Source organism: Cherax quadricarinatus, chromosome 30, assembly GCF_038502225.1.
Source record: "Cherax quadricarinatus isolate ZL_2023a chromosome 30, ASM3850222v1, whole genome shotgun sequence".
Classification (NCBI taxonomy): Eukaryota; Metazoa; Arthropoda; class Malacostraca; order Decapoda; family Parastacidae; genus Cherax; species Cherax quadricarinatus.
The window spans coordinates 13892297-13913037 of record NC_091321.1 but is presented as its reverse complement, the minus strand read 5'-3'; the positions used below and the strand labels follow the sequence as shown (position 1 = coordinate 13913037).

The following is a 20741-nucleotide window of genomic DNA, read 5'->3' as shown; positions in this document are numbered from 1 at the left end:
TTTTCCTGTTGTTTCCTATACAGCCGAGAGTATGACAATCCATTCAGGTCTCCCCCATACATGCCTCTAACCTCCACGCTAAGCTACTAACACTCTCTAAGCTGCCACACTAACGTGTGTGATATAACGAATGTTAGCCCATAACCGGCGTATTTTAATCCCATACATAACACACAGGAAATAAACTTATTGGAAAGATGTGTAATGCTTACAGGCGACCGTAACGTCAGAAGCAATTAAATCGGTGGGATTAAAAAGAAAAAGGGGATGCTGGGCGTGGAGGAATGTTCATCCAGTGTGTGTGGAATGCAAGAAGCTTCCGTTCTCCCATTGCAATAACCTCAACATGTTGCAGTGTTGCGATGGATGGTTGGTTAATCGGGCTTGAAGCCTATCGACTTGACGAGGGTCATTAAAGCTCTTGTAACCCTAAATATGTACTTAAGTCAGAGTAAACTTAACTGTAATAGTGTATATATATATATATATATATATATATATATATATATATATATATATATATATATATATATATATATATATATATATATATATATATATATATATATTTATATATATATATATATATATATATATATATATATATATATATATATATATATATATATATATATATATGTGTGTGTGTGTGTGTGTGTGTGTGTGTGTGTGTGTGTGTGTGTGTGTGTGTGTGTGTGTGTACTCAGGAAAACAGGTTATACCTGATGGGACATATACCTCAGTATATACACTATATATATATATATATATATATATATATATATATATATATATATATATATATATATATATATATATATATATATATATATATATATATATATATATATATATATATTTATGTATACTGAGGTATATGTCCCATCAGGTATAACCTGTTTTCCTGAGTACACACGCATCACGAGAGGTATATTCATCAGTGTATATACAGTTTTAGGGACCTGATCTAATTGCCCAAATATACCAGAAATTTTCGATTTCCTGGATCCACTGCTAAAAGAATTGAAAGATTCGACAGATTATTATTATTATTATTATTATTATTATTATTATTATTATTATTATTATTATTATTATTATTATTATTATTACTACACGAATGGTCCGACATATTATTATTATTATTGTTATTATACGAAAGGTTCGACAGATTATTATTATTATTATTAGTAGTAGTAGTAATAGTCGTGGTGGTGGTGGTAGTAGTAGTAGTAGTAGTAGTAGTAGTAGTAGTAGTAGTAGTAATAGTAGTAGTAGTAGTAGTAGTAGTAGTAGTAGTAGTAGTAGTAGCAATAGTGGTATTATTAAAAGGTTTTCAGTACGAAATTTACATTTCCTTTCCCTGCAATACACAATTAGAAAGGTGCTGTATGTTATATGACGCGTGGTGGTGGTGGTGGTGGTGGTGGTGGTGGTGGTGGTGGTGGGTGGGTGTCTAGGTGGGTTATTTGGGAGGATGGGTGGGTTATGTGGGTGGATGAGTGGGTTATGTTGGTGGGCAGGTGTTATGGTCTCTGCTGTCTGTGTCATCGCTAGAAGGTACCCTCAATACAGACAAGTAAGGCATACAAGCTTTATGGCAACTACGCTGGCCCAAGCGAGAGACCTCGTCAAGCTAACGCGTGTGCGAAACATCGTGAATGGGTTTTGTATATCCGACAGTGTTAAGTACTGAGTTATCAGCAGTGTTATCTTCCAGTCATTAACTTAACCATTAACCCAACCATTAACCTAATCATTAACCTAACCATTAAGCCAGCCAAGAACCCCACCATAAATCCCCACCATTAACTACCTTTAAAATAATCACGTTTGAGACTTCATCTCTTGATCTATAATTCAATGAATTGTTTTTTTAAACACGATTAAATTTATAGGCTAATTTACCCCAGCTCATTTCGGAGCTAATAATTCTCCATAAAAAAACTATTAGATCGCTACAGATAATTGCCATAATCTGATAATCTACGTAATTCCTTGTATGAACATTCAAGAAGACACGAATGTTATTACATATCATTTCTCTGTTGGTCGTTGGATGCTGAATGTTTGGAGAGAGTGAGTTCCGAATTTTCCGGCATATAAGGCGCATGCAAGACAATGCTTCCCAGCAGTTGAAACGTAGCGTTAGTAAACAACTGCTAAAGCCTAACCCAACGTCGACTCTTGACTCTAACTTTGAGCGTATAAGGTGCAGGAAAGAAGGTGCGCCTTATATGCCGGAAAATACGGTATACATTTTAAGAGGTAACTCTTAAACTGTGTACCGGTTTCTAGGCCCGCCTCAGCAGCATACAACCGGTTTCCCATCATTCCTGCCTCGTGGATTCAGCCGTACCGAGCCTCCAAACTCTATACGGTGTCTGAGACACATATCGATACAGGGTGTTTCAGAAAAATGGACCCGATCGTGAAACATACTGCTCTGAAATTGGCTCTATCACTCTGAAACACCCTGTATTTCGCCTTTGAAATACGTGAATGGATAAAATTGTTACAGAATCCCAGTTACAAAAAATAATATGATTAACTACAATTTAAAAAAAAAATACAGATGCTTTGACTGTGGTGGTCGCTAAATTGTATATGGTTACTGGAAACTGATTAATGTGATATGGAGCGTTGACGTTGGCGTTAATGTTGGGGTGTTGGTATAATGTGCTTGTTGGGGCGCCCTGATGCTGCCTTTCAGGCTGGTTAATGTAGTGTGTGTGTGTGTGTGTGTGTGTGTGTGTGTGTGTGTGTGTGTGTGTGTGTGTGTGTGTGTGTGTGCCTAGTTTACCATACGTACAATATCGCTCTATTGCTAATGTTCTTGTATCTGTTGTTGCTGTTGTTGCTGTCGCTGCTGCTATTGTTAATATTATCGCTGCTGTTACTTATTTACATTGCAAGTCAACAAACCCATTAATAAAACGTAATTAAAGTTCAATAAACTGAGAGAGCAGAAACAACAGAACTTAGGAACCCCTGGAAATTTATTCACAAACACTTCATCTAAACTTCACACACTAAGTTTAAATATGTAACAGGTTAAGAGATAACAAGTTTTTTTTCTCGACCTTAAACTTTAACATACATGTAAAGGATTAACTTGGAATATTTAAAGCCCCTCCTCCCCCCCCTCAAAAAAATAGCATATAGGAGAAATCCAATTTCCTGGAACCCCCACCCGTGGAACTTTGAACTCTTATAAAGCGTGGAACTTATGGAACCCACGGGTGGAACTTTGGAATCACATGTGGCACTCTGAACCACCTATGTATTGAACTTCTGATCCCGAACGTGGAACGTTGAACTCACACATCTATGAACCCAGGCATTGAACTTCGAACCTATTGTTGTGTTTTGTGTCAGTGAACAGCTTAAGCTTTTCCTGAAACGGACTTCTGTAATATTATTATTATTATTATTATCATTATTATTATTATTATTATTATTATTATTATTATTATTATTATTATTATTATTATTATCATTATTATTATTATTATCATTATTATTATTATTATTATTATTATTATTATTATTATTATTATTATTATTATTATTATTATTATTATTATTATTATTATTATTATTATTATTATTATTATTATTATTATTATTATTATTAATTATTTAAAACCAAGAGGATGACTGCTTAGTAATGTCTTCAGAGATAGTGTTCAACCAGAGAGTGAAACTTAAGCTCTCCTGAGCAATTAGAACTTGACAAACTTGGACTGCAGAGAATTTCATTGGAATCGTGGCTGGTGTGGCACTGTTCCTGGCTGGTGTGGCACTGTTCCTGGCTGGTGTGGCACTGTTCCTGGCACCTCCATTATGTTGTCTCCGGAACTGCGTCAGTGAGTGCCATTATGTGAGGTTGGCAGTGATGGTTGCTACTGTGAGAGGGGGGTGAGGGGTAATAGAAGAGGGGGAGGGCAGGCAGGCAGGGAGGCAGGAAGGGAGGCAGACAGGAAGGCAGGCAGGAAGGCAGGTAGGGAGGTAGGCAGGAAGGCAGGCAGGAAGGCAGGCAGAAAGGCAGGCAGGAAGGCAGGTAGGGAGGTAGGCAGGAAGGCAGGCAGGAAGGCAGGCAGAAAGGCAGGCAGGAAGGCAGGTAGGGAGGTAGGCAGGAAGGCAGGCAGGAAGGCAGGCAGAAAGGCAGGCAGGAAGGCAGGCAGGGAGGTAGGCAGGAAAGCAGGCAGGAAGGCAGGCAGAAAGGCAGTCAGGAAGGCAGGCAGGAAGGCAGGTAGGGAGGCAGGGAGGAAGGCAGGCAGGAAGGCAGGCAGGGATGCAGGAAGTGAGGCAGACAGGAAGGCAGGCAGGAAGGCAGGCAGGGAGGTAGGCAGGAAGGCAGGGAGGTAGGCAGGAAGGCAGGCAGGAAGGCAGGCAGGAATGCAGGCAGGAAGGCAGGTAGGGAGGCAGGCAGGCAGGAAGGCAGGCAGGAAGGCAGTCAGGAAGGCGGATAGGAAGGCAGACGGGCATGCAGGCAGGATGACTGACAGGAAGGCAGGCAAGAAGGCAGGCAGGAAGGCAGGTAGGGAGGCAGGGAGGAAGGCAGGCAGGAAGGCAGGCAGGAAGGCAGGCAGGAAGGCAGGCAGGAAGACAGGCAGGAAGGCAGGCAGGAAGGCAGGCAGGAAGGCAGGTAGGGAGGAAGGCAGGCAGGAAGGCAGGCAGGAAGGCAGATAGGAAGGCAGGCAGGAAGGCAGGCAGGAAGGCAGGAAGGGAGGCAGGGAGGAAGGCAGGCAGGAAGGCAGGCAGGAAGGCAGGCAGGCAGGAAGGCAGATAGGAAGGCAGACGGGCATGCAGGCAGGATGACAGACAGGAGGGCAGGCAGGAAGGCAGGCAGGAAGGCAGACAGGAAGGCAGACAGGCATGCAGGCAGGATGATAGACAGGAAGGCAGGCAGGAAGGCAGGCAGGAAGGCAGGCAGGAAGGTAGGCAGGAAGGCAGGCTGGAAGGCAGGCAGGAAGGCAGGTAGGGAGGCAGGGAGGAAGGCAGGGAGGAAGGCAGGCAGGAAGGCAGGCAGGAAGGCAGGCAGGAAGGCAGGCAGGAAGGCAGGCAGGAAGGCAGGCAGGAAGGCAGGCCGGAAGGCAGGCAGGAAGGCAGGCAGGAAGGCAGGCAGGAAGGCAGGCTGGAAGGCAGGCAGGAAGGCAGGTAGGAAGGCAGGCAGGAAGGCAGGCTGGAAGGCAGGCTGCTAGGCAGGCAAGAAGGCAGGCTGGAAGGCAGGCTGGAAGGCAGGCTGGAAGGCAGGCAGGAAGGCAGGCAGGAAGGCAGGCTGGAAGGCAGGCTGGAAGGCAGGCAGGAAGGCAGGCTGGAAGGCAGGCAGGAAGGCAGGTAGGAAGGCAGGCAGGAAGGCAGGCTGGAAGGCAGGCTGGAAGGCAGGCAGGAAGGCAGGCAGGAAGGCAGGCTGGAAGGCAGGCAGGAAGGCAGGTAGGAAGGCAGGCAGGAAGGCAGGCTGGAAGGCAGGCTGGAAGGCAGGCAGGAAGGCAGGCTGGATCCTAAATAACAGCTAAAAATCTTCACCACACGTAATTCTACTGACACAAGGGACCAGTTGATTATATAATTGAGTAATATCTCTGTCCACAGCACCCGACCCACCGTCTCTCTGTCCACAGCACCCGACCCACCGTCTCTCTGTCCACAGCACCCGACCCACCGTCTCTCTGTCCACAGCACCCGACCCACCGTCTCTCTGTCCACAGCACCCGACCCACCGTCTCTCTGTCCACAGCACCCGACCCACCGTCTCTCTGTCCACAGCACCCGACCCACCGTCTCTCTGTCCACAGCACCCGACCCACCGTCTCTCTGTCCACAGCACCCGACCCACCGTCTCTCTGTCCACAGCACCCGACCCACCGTCTCTCTGTCCACAGCACCCGACCCACCGTCTCTCTGTCCACAGCACCCGACCCACCGTCTCTCTGTCCACAGCACCCGACCCACCGTCTCTCTGTCCACAGCACCCGACCCACCGTCTCTCTGTCCACAGCACCCGACCCACCGTCTCTCTGTCCACAGCACCCGACCCACCGTCTCTCTGTCCACAGCACCCGACCCACCGTCTCTCTGTCCACAGCACCCGACCCACCGTCTCTCTGTCCACAGCACCCGACCCACCGTCTGTCTGTCCACAGCACCCGACCCACCGTCTCTCTGTCCACAGCACCCGACCCACCGTCTCTCTGTCCACACCACCCGACCCACCGTCTCTCTGTCCACACCACCCGACCCACCGTCTCTCTGTCCACACCACCCGACCCACCGTCTCTCTGTCCACTAATCCGAATATTATTGTAGGCTTGTTCCTCCGTCCTCCTAAGCGTTCTACCGACCTTCCGCCAGGACTGGCGGTGTTTGTGTGTGTGTGTGTGTGTGTGTGTGTGTGTGTGTGTGTGTGTGTGTGTGTGTGTGTGTGTGTGTGTGTGTATGTACTCACTCACCTATTTGTGGTTGCAGGGGTCGAGTCTTAGCTCCTGGCCCCGCCTCTTCACCGGTTGCTACTGGGCCCTCTCTCTCCCCGCTCCATGAGCTTTATCAAACCTCGTCTTAAAACTATGTATGGTTCCTGCCTCCACTACAACACTTTCTAGGCTATTCCACTGCCTGACTACTCTATTACTGAAGAAATACTTCCTAACATCCCTTTGACTCATCTGAGTCTTCAACTTCCAATTGTGACCTCTTGTTTCTGTGTCCCCTTCCTGGAACATCCTGTCTTTGTCCACCTTGTCTATTCCGCGCAGTATTTTATATGTCGTTATCATTTCTCCCCTGACCCTCCTGTGTGTGTGTGTGTGTGTGTGTGTGTGTGTGTGTGTGTGTGTGTGTGTGTGTGTGTGTATGTGTGTGTATGTGTGTGTATGTGTGTGTGTGTGTGTCTGTGTCTGCGTGAGTATTTATTCATCATGTGTCAGTGTATGTGTAACACACAGGTGCTTCACACACCAGAGACAGATGACTGGACATTACAAGTGCTCTTCACCAGGCCTTGGGACACTGGCACTTACAAGTGCCAAGTTAACTCTCATCCCAAGATCTTCAGAGACGTTCATCTTAGCGTCATGGGTAAGTTCGCTGAATTATATAAGGGAACTTAACAGACTCGCTGTGTGTTGCTACGGTAGTCTCTATGATAATTACATTGTGGGAACACCCACAGTGTGAGATTACCTTCTGTATGATAATTACATTGTGGGAACACCCACAGTGTGAGATTACCTTCTGTATGATAATTACATTGTGGGAACAAACATTCTGGGGACAACATTTTTGGGTTATCTCTGGAGACAACATTCTTGGGTTATCTCTGGGGACAACATTCTTTGGTTATCTCTGGGGACAACATTCTTGGGTTATCTCTGGAGACAACATTCTTGGGTTATCTCTGGGGACAACATTCTTGGGTTGTCTCTGGGGACAACATTCTTGGGTTATCTCTGGAGACAACATTCTTGGGTTATCTCTGGGGACAACATTCTTGGGTTATCTCTGGAGACAACATTCTTTGGTTATCTCTGGAGACAACATTCTTGGGTTATCTCTGGAGACAACATTCTTGGGTTGTCTCTGTGGACAACATTCTTGGGTTGTCTCTGGGGACAACATTCTTGGGTTATCTCTGGGGACAACATTCTTGGGTTATCTCTGGGGACAACATTCTTGGGTTATCTCTGGGGACAACATTCTTGGGTTATCTCTGGAGACAACATTCTTGGGTTATCTCTGGAGACAACATTCTTGGGTTATCTCTGGAGACAACATTCTTGGGTTATCTCTGGAGACAACATTCTTGGGTTATCTCTGGGGACAACATTCTTGGGTTATCTCTGGGGACAACAGTCTTGGGTTATCTCTGGGGACAATAGTCTTGGGTTATCTCTGGGGACAACATTCTTGGGTTATCTCTGGGGACAGCATTCTTGGGTTATCTCTGGGGACAACATTCTTGGGTTATCTCTGGGGACAACATTCTTGGGTTATCTCTGGGGACAATAGTCTTGGGTTATCTCTGGGGACAACATTCTTGGGTTATCTCTGGGGACAGCATTCTTGGGTTATCTCTGGGGACAGCATTCTTGGGTTATCTCTGGGGAGAACATTATCTCTGGGGAGAACATTATCTCTGGGGAGAACATTATCTCTGGGGAGAACATTATCTCTGGGGACGTGTATCAGGAAAGATCGATCATACATAAAGGTGAAATGAAAGCATTCCGTCGCCACAGCGGCGAAAAAAAAATAGATTATGGCGGGAAGGTGGGAAAGCGGGAAGAACAAAAAGGAATGAGAAAGTAAAAAAAAAATAGAAAGAGGGAAGAGGGAGGGGTGAGAGAGGAATAGAGAGATGGAGGGTGGGAGGGAGGGTGATAAAGATTTATATCCAGATATGAACGCTTGTATAGTATTGAACAGACCTCTCTCTCCCTGCCTCCCCTCTCTCTCTCTCTCTCTCTCTCTCTCTCTCTCTCTCTCTCTCTCTCTCTCTCTCTCTCTCTCTCTCTCTCTCTCTCTCTCTCTCTCTCTCACAGATAAGCATCAGCTGGATCACCACATGTACAGAGTGCCGCCTTCTGATCCCGACCAAGGTAAGTTTACCTCACAGTTTCTGTGTAACAGTCTAGCTCACTCTCTGACTGTGTGACAGTCTAGCTCACTCTCTGTGTGACAGGCTAGCTCACTCTCTGACTGTGTGACAGTCTAGCTCACTCTCTGTGTGACAGTCTACCTCACTCTCTGACTGTGTAACAGTCTAGCTCACTCTCTGTGTGACAGTCTAGCTCACTCTCTGACTGTGTAACAGTCTAGCTCACTCTCTGTGTGACAGTCTAGCTCACTCTCTGACTGTGTAACAGTCTAGCTCACTCTCTGTGTGACAGTCTAGCTCACTCTCTGTGTGACAGTCTACCTCACTCTCTGACTGTGTAACAGTCTAGCTCACTCTCTGTGTGACAGTCTACCTCACTCTCTGACTGTGTAACAGTCTAGCTCACTCTCTGTGTGACAGTCTAGCTCACTCTCTGTGTAACAGTCTAGCTCACTCTCTGTGTAACAGTCTAGCTCACTCTCTGTGTGACAGTCTAGCTCACTCTCTGACTGTGTAACAGTCTAGCTCACTCTCTGTGTGACAGTCTAGCTCACTCTCTGTGTGACAGTCTAGCTCACTCTGTGACTGTGTGACAGTCTAGCTCACTCTCTGTGTGACAGTCTAGCTCACTCTGTGTAACAGACTAGCTCACTCTCTGACTGCGTGTCTCGCTGAGTATTTAACTGTCTATTTTCATGGATTCCTTGGTGTCTGAAAGACTTTCTGACTGTTTAAGTGGCTGTCTCCCTGGGTTATTGACTGGATGAAGGGACAGTCTATATTTCTGGTTGACTGAAGGACTTTCTGACTCTCTACAGGCCTATTTACCTTCGTTACCAGCTGCCTGAAGGCCTCTCTGACTGTCTAACTGGCTGGCTAGACAGCTGGCTGTCAGTCGCACATGTATACAGTCACATTACAGGAATAACAGTGACATATATTGCGGGTCATCGCTCGCTATAAATCCACAGCTGAATTATCACTTGTCGCGTGGAAAACGATATACGAGAGTACTGTTGCATCCTGTTGAAATCTGTTACATCCTGTTGTAGCATGTTGCATTCAGTTGCAGGCTATATCACATACACACACACACATGTATATGATATATATGATAAAAATGTAACAAGTTGTCCTCTCTCTCTCTCTCTCTCTCTCTCTCGCTCTCTCTCTCTCTCTCTCTCTCTCTCTCTCTCTCTCTCTCTTTATTACACTGAAATAAATAATAAAGTCTCGCTCTCGCTACTACTTTATTTAGCATGACACAATATTCCCAATATTAATACATTTTACGTGATTCACTGCTGAATTTTAACACCCAGAATTGTGCCTGAATTGTGAGTTATTGTGTGTGTGTGTGTGTGTGTGTGTGTGTGTGTGTGTGTGTGTGTGTGTGTGTGTGTGTGTGTGTGTGTGTGTGTGTGTGTGTGTGTGTGTGTGTGTGTGTGTGTGTGTGTGTGTATGTGTGTGTATGTGTGTGTGTTAGTTAGTTACCATTTTGTCCTAGGCACATGTCGATTAGACACTAGGCCTGTTAATGTGTGTGTGTATGTGTGTGTGTGTGTGTGTGTGTGTGTGTGTGTGTATGTGTGTGTGTGTGTGTGTGTGTGTGTGTGTGTGTGTGTTTGTGTGTGTGTGTGTGTGTGTGTGTGTGTGTGTGTGTGTGTGTGTGTGTGTGTGTTACAAAAAACGCGATTCTAAAACCTTAGAGATCTCCAGTGAATACTAGAAAGGACTGCCCTTCTAGCATCCAGCCTGTTACTGGGTTTTCGTAACAATTAGTCAGTATCCTTGTCCAATTATCCATTAGAATTCAGTATGATTCAATAGTGCTTCAGGATTACAACTGGTAGGCTACTAACTAGAGAAATTAAAATTTAATAAATTTATTAATTCTAGAGGTATATCATCAAATTAAATTAAATCAATCACTTCAAACAAATTAATAATAATCATTTCTCTCGTATACAAAAGTATTGTGCTGAAAGCATATATCACATTTATAATTCTTAAGTACCGTCTGGTACATTAACATTTAATAAGATATTACAAATATGTACAAGTAAGTTTGTGTATGTGTGTAAGTGCTCTAAGTAGTTCGCTATGTCTCACGACTCGACTAGACTTAAACAAGTGACTGACAAAGTCCTCAAATAAACTAACTTCTTGGCCAACTGGCAATCAGAGCAGTCTGCTTGAACAATAAAAAGAATGCTAAGCCCAATAGCAATATAACAAGCAACTGCGACACAGAATCAGGAACAAGGAGATAATATAACGACACTGGGACCACCTGCAGATCCTCCACAAGTCACAAAACACCCATACTACTGAATCTAAGTTCAGCATAAGAAAATCCCCGACTGTGATAATACACAGATACCAGTACAAGTTAGGTCAGAAGCTTCAGCTCAGGACCTGAGTTGCTCAGAGTGTCTATGCGACACACAACCTCAGTACAACGTCGAAAATCACTAAGTCTATACAATGTTCTGTGAACAGAGTTCTACAGAACTAACAAGAATAATGAGACAGACAATCTGTCCAACCACCAAGCGAGTCTAGACCAGACTGAATACTTCAGGCGAGGTGAGGACACCCCCCTCTCGATCACGTTATAGCTCCGTGGACAGCTGCAGCTCGGAAACAGAAGCCGGCAGAGTAACAAGCAAAGAGCAATAATTACAGTAGTTAGACAATCAAGACTTGAACTGAGCACATATGTTACATCCTACCTAACAACATGACTAAGTCAAATAATAATATAAAGTCATATATTTACGATTTAGCTATTATCGCAAATACAAGCAATATAAAATTATATGAAAAGGTAATAATTATATATATATATATATATATATATATATATATATATACATACTTATTAATCATTGCATCCCATTCAGGGGTTGCAACACCCCCCCCCCCCCAACACGACAAATGGTCGCACTAGGATTTGCATTAATGTCTTTCACATTACTGATTACTCAGGTTACATTACTAACAATATAATATAAACATTAATCAGAGTCACTCTTGTGCCAAGCACCTCTATAATTTCACAGCGTTTATACAATAAGATATGCCCCTAGTACTAGGGCAGTACACAGTATCGTATCTCTGCATACTCGTGGTTATGTACATCAGTGTAGAGACAGGATAGCGTATACAAGCAGGGCACGTTGAGGCTCGATCATAGTAGTGTAGACAGCATAATAGTCTTGTGTTATAGACAGGAGACAGCATTCCACTCTTAAGTAGTGGTTGAGGAATGCTATGCAGTATGGACATCTGAGTATGAAACAGCTTAAGGTGTGTAGTGAGGGGGGGTCTGCGGCAGGACAGTGTTCCATCATGCAGTACATCGCCCACACAACACTACCCACTCATCACTCAGCTTACGTCTCCTCCTCACATACATCATCGCTACTGTGAATATATAAATATATTAATTAAACATGAGTATACATAGTTAATATGGGTTGGAGGGATTACGTTACTTTACTGAATTTGACATAGCAAGTAACAAAAGGTATTTGGGCATAAAATTACGTAAATTTTAAATGGGGAAGTGCCCAAATACACGTCAAAATGTTCCAAGGACACCATAAGAGCTAGAGCCTCTTTCTCAATAGTGGCATAATTTTTCTGGTGTCGTTTAAGCTTAGATGAATAGTAACATATAGGATGGAGAATGTCAGTGGATGTTGACTGTTGGAGTAGCACAGCGCCCACTGCATAAATCGCATCTATATGTAAAAAGAAGGGAAGATTGAAATTAGGACTCAACACTGGAGCAGAGTAAAGCAGATGCTTCAACCTTTTGAACAAATCTGAACAATCACTAGTCCAGATGAACTGAACTTTGCTACTAATGAACTCAGTGAGAGGTGCAGGTGGAGGTGTGTGTGCTGGCTTGCCTGTCACTTGACACACGTGGCAACGTCGCACATGATCAGCTACTGTTTCCTTCATCTTTGGCCAAGTAAAATGTTTTGCCAGTTTACCGAGTGTCTTCTTGACACCCAAATGTCCTCCTATGGGACTATTGTGAGCAAAATAAATGGCTTGTTCACGAAATGTAACTGGTAACACTACGAGATGCTTGACTGTGGTGGAAACACTATCAGCTGACAACTTACATGTATTTTTCTCCATCAGTACACCGTTACTATAATAGTAACAATTATTGAGATCCTTTGCTTCACTCTCAGTAACTGCTATATCTCTCAGTCTTTCCAGTGACTGATCAACAAACTGATCCTTGATTAAATCATCATGAGTTAGAAATTTAACGTCAGTTGTGTCTTGACTAGGTTGATGACCGGGGGGAGTCAGTGTTAATGACCCTGGGCGCAGAGCGTCACTAAACAACATATTCAACCCCAAATCATTGTCATCCACTAACTCAACAGGAGACAAGGATGGTTGTTGTATCTTTGACATAGCTCTAGTAATTGCGCTGAGATGAAATAAAATAGGCTTCTCTCTACAAGCTTCAATGGCATAATTATCATCAGTGTTATTATCAATCACAAGTGGTTCTTTACATATACCAGCATGAAGGATATCGTTCCCTATCAACAAGTCCACTGACCTGATGGGAAATACACCACTGCATATACCCACTGAAATATAACCAGTATAATAGCTTGTTTCAATATAAACTTTGTGCAGAGGCACTTTTATAACAGCCCCTCCATAGGCTTCTAACAATACATCTATCTTGCAATAGGTATCATCAGTTATGGGCAGTACATCTTCTCTTAATAACGTGAGATAACTGCCAGTGTCTCTGAAAGTAATTATCTCAGTTAGATGTGATTCGTCAAATCCTACTTTACCTCTCGAAAAGTAAGGACTCATCGCTGAACGAATCTTTTCGTCAGATACACTTTCTGACGCTAGTCATCTATCCTGAGTAACATTATCTAAAACAGTAAGATCAGAGGTATTACTAGGATTTTGGTGCCTTTGTTGCTCGGAAGAGGATACGACTTGAGTGGGGGCGCCAGCCGCACGACTTCTTCTCGTGTCTCTTTCTAATTTATAGCAATACTCTCTAGCATGTCCTTTTCTGTTACAATAGGTACATTTAACTTTCTTCTTCATGATATCAGATTTCTGTCTAGCCACAGAGACAGATTCAGGATTGTGAGTTTTCCTGGTAAAGGTACGAGAAGTTACAGTAGCAGGTACATCAGGCCGGCAATGAGCAGCTGATTTAGGTTGCCAACTTCTAGGACAATTTTTAGTTACCTTGTTTCTTTGTGTTTTAGTACGTACAAGTTTGTGAGAAATCTCGTATTGTCTGCTAATGCTGCAGTTTCCAGAATATCCGAGGTAGTATGATCGATCAGATATTCTTGTATGTCAGCAGACATACAGTTGTTAAACTCTTCGTGTAGTAACAACTGAACAAGGCTGTCGTAGTTGTTACACTTGGCAGACCTACACCACCTCTCAAATGCAACTTTTTTCTCACGAGCAAACTCTACACAAGTTTGATCTTGCCGTCGTTGTAGCGTACGAAATGCACGTTGATAACTTACAGGCAACAAGTTATATGTCTCTAGAATAGTTTGTTTGACAGCATCATAACTAATGTACTTGGCAAATAGTAAAGTAGCAGTACAAGTCTGAACTCTTCCTGTCAAAGCTGTGTGCAACAAGATAGCCCAGTGCTTACGAGGCCAGTTCATAGCACGTGCCTGGTTCTCAAACACATCAAAATAGGTGTCTAAGTCACTTTCAAAAAACTTAGGAACCATGGATGCAGCTTTCTGCACATTAAATGTGTCCTGTGATCTATCAGTCTGTTGTCTTCCAAGACGAACATTTTCTCTCTGGAAATCTTCTTCGTTCAATTTCCTCTGAGCCTCTATTTGTGCAGTCTGCAACTTAATGAGGCGTTCCAACCTCTCAAACTGTTCCTGAGAGATAGGACCAGTGGGTAATGGAGGAGTAGGGAAATTAACATGTCTTTCAGGACGGTCCTTAGGTCGGGCACCTCGTCCAACCGTCCCTTGAGAGTCTAGATCTGGTCTATAATAAGTAGATACAGGTGTAGCATACACAGTACTAGTATTAGGCTGAGTCATACTGCCAGCTATACTCTGTACTATTGTGTCAGTGAGGGAAGGCATGAGCGAGAACTGAGCTACTCTAGGCTCAGACACTTCTGCCTTAGTTGCTCTTTCTTCTACTTCATCAAATAGAGTCATACTTCCTAATTGTGACACTAGGCTTTCTGAATCTGAATCATAATCAGACATCTCTGTATGAGCAGGAAACAATATATCTTTAACGCTCTGACAGTTTCTGCGGTGTAATTCCTGTTATACGTCACACCGAGATATTTGGCTACTTGCCAACACGTCTGAAGTTTTAATGTACTTAACTCAGACAAAGTCAGAGTATCAATTAACTGTTTCACTTTGGCATACATCACGAAAATAATTGTACTACGAGAGAGTGATCATGGGAAACTATAATCCTGATAGGAATTTTAGTGTTAGTTGTCTTAGAGCTAGAACTCATTAACAGTATTTCCATCTCCTTGGATCAAGAGACTCAGTCAAGTACATACATCCACCTAGTATGTTATACAAGACTAAACTCAAAGTCTTCAGATTAGGAAAGTACTCAGTGTTTGATCATAAAGTTACTAGTATGTCAAACTGGACAATTTCTCCAACACCTTGGATCAAGAGCCTCCCGGACAGGCCCCCATTTGTTACAAAAAGCGCGATTCTAAAAGCTTAGAGATCTCCAGTGAATACTAGAAAGGACTGCCCTTCTAGCAACCAGCCTGTTACTGGGTTTTCGTAACAAGTAGTCAGTATCCTTGTTCAATTATCCATTAGTGTGTGTGTGTGTGTGTGTATGTGTGTGTGTGCCCTTTCCGGTTCTTTACTCTCTCTCTCTCTCTCTCTCTCTCTCTCTCTCTCTCTCTCTCTCTCTCTCTCTCTCTCTCTCTCTCTCTCTCTCTTTCTTATTATTCTATATTTTCTCATTGTTCTTCTGGTCTTATATTGAAGGTCATCAGCAAGATCCAAGAATATCGTCTCCATATTCTCTGCATTTATTCTCTCTATTCTATACCTATATTCTTATTCTTCTTATTCTCTACCTCTGTACGTAATCTTCACGTTATCTGCCTCTGTGTTTAATCTTCATATTCTCTTCCTCTCTACTTACTGATTATATTCTCTGTGTTCTTATTGTCTCTCGCTTTTTTCTTCTTTGTTCTTCTTTGTTCTTCTGTGTTCTTCTTTGTTCTTCTAACATTACTTCAGGTGAGGGAGACACCTGGCTTCTATGTGTGTCTTTAATCCTCTTCTTCTTCTTCTTCTTCTTCTTCTTCTTCTTTCTTCTTCTTCTTCTTCTTCTTCTTCTTCTTCTTCTTCTTCTTCTTCTTCTTCTTCTTTTTCTTCTTCTTCTTCTTCTTCTTCTTCTTCTTCTTCTTCTTCTTCTTCTTCTTCTTCTTCTTTTTCTTCTTCTTCTTCTTCTTCTTCTTCTTCTTCTTCTTCTTCTTCTTCTTCTTCTTCTTCTTCTTCTTCTTCTTCTTCTTCTGCTTCATCTTCTTCCTCCTCCTCTTCTTCTTCTTCTTCTTCTTCTTCTTCTTCTTCTTCTTCTTCTTCTTCTTCTTCTTCTTCTTCTTCTTCTTCTTTTTCTTCTTCTTCTTCTTCTTCTTCTTCTTCTTCTTCTTCATCTTCTTCTGCTTCTTCTTCTTCTTCTTCTTCTTCTTCTTCTTCTTCTTCTTCTTCTTCTTCTTCTTCTTCTTCTTCTTCTTCTTCTTCTTCTTCTTCTTCTTCTTCTTCCTCTTCTTCTTCTTCTTCCTCTTCTTCTTCTTCTTCTTCTTTTTCTTCTTCTTCTTCTTCTTCTTCTTCTTATTATTATTATTATTATTATTATTATTATTATTATTATTATTATTATTATTATTATTATTATTATTTTTATTATTCAAGTGTCTCTCTAAGACTGCAACAGTTACATCCCTCCTTCAGAGTACAGGCACTCTACTTCCCACCTTCAGGACTGACACACACATCCTCACCCCTCCTTCAGAGTACAGGCACTCTACTTCCCACCTTCAGGACTGACACACACATCCTCACCCCTCCTTCAGAGTACAGGCACTCTACTTCCCACCTTCAGGACTGACACACACATCCTCACCCCTCCTTCAGAGTACAGGCACTCTACTTCCCACCTTCAGGACTGACACACACATCCTCACCCCTCCTTCAGAGTACAGGCACTCTACTTCCCACCTTCAGGACTGACACACACATCCTCACCCCTCCTTCAGAGTACAGGCACTCTACTTCCCACTTTCAGGACTGACACACACACCATCACCTTCCCTACTTTTCGAACGCTCCTGAAGTAAAATCCAACTCTGCTAAACGTCCACTTACACACGTGTGTAAGCGTGTTGTGTCAGTCACCCTCCTCCTCCCAGCTGCCCCCAGCAAGACACCATGATATATACCCCACTGTCAGCTTCCATGAACTCTCAAAATTTATATATCCCTCCTCAGTTTTACAACATCAGCATATTTTATTTGGAATATATATGTATATCTCCCCTGCAGTTACTATATCCCCCCAGCCATAATATTTTCCCCTGATATATTATACAGTATAGTTATTTTCTTGTCAATACTGAGTTATATCATGTTGTATATTAAATTTGTTATTGTATGATGTAGGTTTTTCTTTTTTTTATTGTATCTTCTTTAAGACTCGCATTGTATTATTGTATTAAGATGCTTCTTGTGTCGCTAGTGAGTGTATTATTGTATATGTATATTTCATGTTGTTGTTGTTGTGTATATGTTGACATGTCTGCTTTGTTGCATTCTGCTGTTGTTGGGGATGGTGCTACTGGCGGTGATGGTGTTCCTGGTGGTGGTGCTGCTATTATTGGTACACTGGTGGTGCTACTACTGGTGCTGCTGCTACCGTTGGTACATTGGTGGTGCTGCTACTGGCTCTGCAGGGGAGTACGGTACGAGAATCCTGGGTAGTGCTTCCAGATACCTGCAGGTGGGGTCGTCCCTGGTGCTAGAGTGCGTGGTCACCCACACTTCCTATCCACCTCCAGCACTACTTTGGTACCACTATAATACCAGGCTAGACTACGACTCACCCAGAGGAGGTATTGCCATTATGGTGAGTAAACAAGGGTATCTGGGTACCCATCTTTCGGATTACCAGTACACTGAAAGATGGATACCTTTCATATCATGAGATATACATACTCGTGTATACTTTTATTTTATTATCACACTGGCCGATTCCCACCAAGGCAGGGTGGCCCGAAAAAGAAAAACTTTCACCATCATTCACTCCATCACTGTCTTGCCAGAAGGGTGCTTTACACTACAGTTTTTAAACTGCAACATTTACACCCCTCCTTCAGAGTGCAGGCACCGCACATCCCATCTCCAGGACTCAAGTCCGGCCTGCCGGTTTCCCTGAACCCCTTCATAAATGTTACTTTGCTCACACTCCAACAGCACGTCAAGTATTAAAAACCATTCGTCTCCATTCACTCCTATCAAACACGCTCATGCATGCCTGCTGGAAGTCCAAGCCCCTCGCACACAAAACCTCCTTTACCCCCTCCCTCCAACCTTTCCTAGGCCGACCCCTACCCCGCCTTCCTTCCACTACAGACTGATACACTCTTGAAGTCATTCTGTTTCGCTCCATTCTCTCTACATGTCCGAACCACCTCAACAACCCTTCCTCAGCCCTCTGGACAACAGTTTTGGTAATCCCGCACCTCCTCCTAACTTCCAAACTACGAATTCTCTGCATTATATTCACACCACACATTGCCCTCAGACATGACATCTCCACTGCCTCCAGCCTTCTCCTCGCTGCAACATTCATCACCCACGCTTCACACCCATATAAGAGCGTTGGTAAAACTATACTCTCATACATTCCCCTCTTTGCCTCCAAGGACAAAGTTCTTTGTCTCCACAGACTCCTAAGTGCACCACTCACTCTTTTTCCCTCATCAATTCTATGATTCACCTCATCTTTCACAGACCCATCCGCTGACACGTCCACTCCCAAATATCTGAATACGTTCACCTCCTCCATACTCTCTCCCTCCAATCTGATATTCAATCTTTCATCACCTAATCTTTTTGTTATCCTCATAACCTTACTCTTTCCTGTATTCACCTTTAATTTTCTTCTTTTGCACACCCTACCAAATTCATCCACCAATCTCTGCAACTTCTCTTCAGAATCTCCCAAGAGCACAGTGTCATCAGCAAAGAGCAGCTGTGACAACTCCCACTTTGTGTGTGATTCTTTATCTTTTAACTCCACGCCTCTTGCCAAGACCCTCGCATTTACTTCTCTTACAACCCCATCTATAAATATATTAAACAACCACAGTGACATCACACATCCTTGTCTAAGGCCTACTTTTACTGGGAAAAAATTTCCCTCTTTCCTACATACTCTAACTTGAGCCTCACTATCCTCGTAAAAACTCTTCACTGCTTTCAGTAACATACCTCCTACACCATACACTTGCAACATCTGCCACATTGCCCCCCTATCCACCCTGTCATACGCCTTTTCCAAATCCATAAATGCCACAAAGACCTCTTTAGCCTTATCTAAATACTGTTCACTTATATGTTTCACTGTAAACACCTGGTCCACACACCCCCTACCTTTCCTAAAGCCTCCTTGTTCATCTGCTATCCTATTCTCCGTCTTACTCTTAATTCTTTCAATTATAACTCCACCATACACTTTACCAGGTACACTCAACAGACTTATCCCCCTATAATTTTTGCACTCTCTTTTATCCCCTTTGCCTTTATACAAAGGAACTATGCATGCTCTCTGCCAATCCCAAGGTACCTTACCCTCTTCCATACATTTATTAAATAATTGCACCAACCACTCCAAAACTATATCCCCACCTGCTTTTAACATTTCTATCTTTATCCCATCAATCCCGGCTGCCTTACCCCCTTTCATTTTACCTACTGCCTCACGAACTTTCCTCACACTCACAACTGGCTCTTCCTCACTCCTACAAGATGTTATTCCTCCTTGCCCTATACACGAAATCACAGCTTCCCTATCTTCATCAACATTTAACAATTCCTCAAAATATTCCCTCCATCTTCCCAATACCTCTAACTCTCCATTTAATAACTCTCCTCTCCTATTTTTAACTGACAAATCCATTTGTTCTCTAGGCTTTCTTAACTTGTTAATCTCACTCCAAAACTTTTTCTTATTTTCAACAAAATTTGTTGATAACATCTCACCCACTCTCTCATTTGCTCTCTTTTTACATTGCTTCACCACTCTCTTAACCTCTCTCTTTTTCTCCATATACTCTTCCCTCCTTGCATCACTTCTACTTTGTAAAAACTTCTCATATGCTAACTTTTTCTCCCTTACTACTCTCTTTACATCATCATTCCACCAATCGCTCCTCTTCCCTCCTGCACCCACTTTACTGTAACCACAAACTTCTGCTGAACACTCTAACACTACATTTTTAAACCTACCCCATACCTCTTCGACCCCATTGCCTATGCTCTCATTAGCCCATCTATCCTCCAGTAGCTGTTTATATCTTACCCTAACTGCCTCCTCTTTTAGTTTATAAACCTTCACCTCTCTCTTCCCTGATGCTTCTATTCTCCTTGTATCCCATCTACCTTTTACTCTCAGTGTAGCTACAACTAGAAAGTGATCTGATATATCTGTGGCCCCTCTATAAACATGTACATCCTGAAGTCTACTCAACAGTCTTTTATCTACCAATACATAATCCAACAAACTACTGTCATTTCGCCCTACATCATATCTTGTATACTTATTTATCCTCCTTTTCTTAAAATATGTATTACCTATAACTAAACCCCTTTCTATACAAAGTTCAATCAAAGGGCTCCCATTATCATTTACACCTGGCACCCCAAACTTACCTACCACACCCTCTCTAAAAGTTTCTCCTACTTTAGCATTCAGGTCCCCTACCACAATTACTCTCTCACTTGGTTCAAAGGCTCCTATACATTCACTTAACATCTCCCAAAATCTCTCTCTCTCCTCTGCATTCCTCTCTTCTCCAGGTGCA

The 20741-nt window shown here is 43.1% G+C and overlaps 1 protein-coding gene across 1 annotated transcript in view; it reads left to right on the top strand.

The window, feature by feature from the left end:
• The window catches only part of LOC128692497 (zwei Ig domain protein zig-8-like), an 84977-nt gene that overhangs the window by 53963 nt on the left and 10273 nt on the right, over window positions 1–20741 (top strand). Inside the window, exons 3-5 of the mRNA XM_070090134.1 lie at window positions 6948–7080; window positions 8544–8600; window positions 17610–17782. Coding sequence (XP_069946235.1) covers window positions 6948–7080; window positions 8544–8600; window positions 17610–17782 — 363 coding nt within the window. The remainder of the gene's footprint in view (window positions 1–6947; window positions 7081–8543; window positions 8601–17609; window positions 17783–20741) is intronic.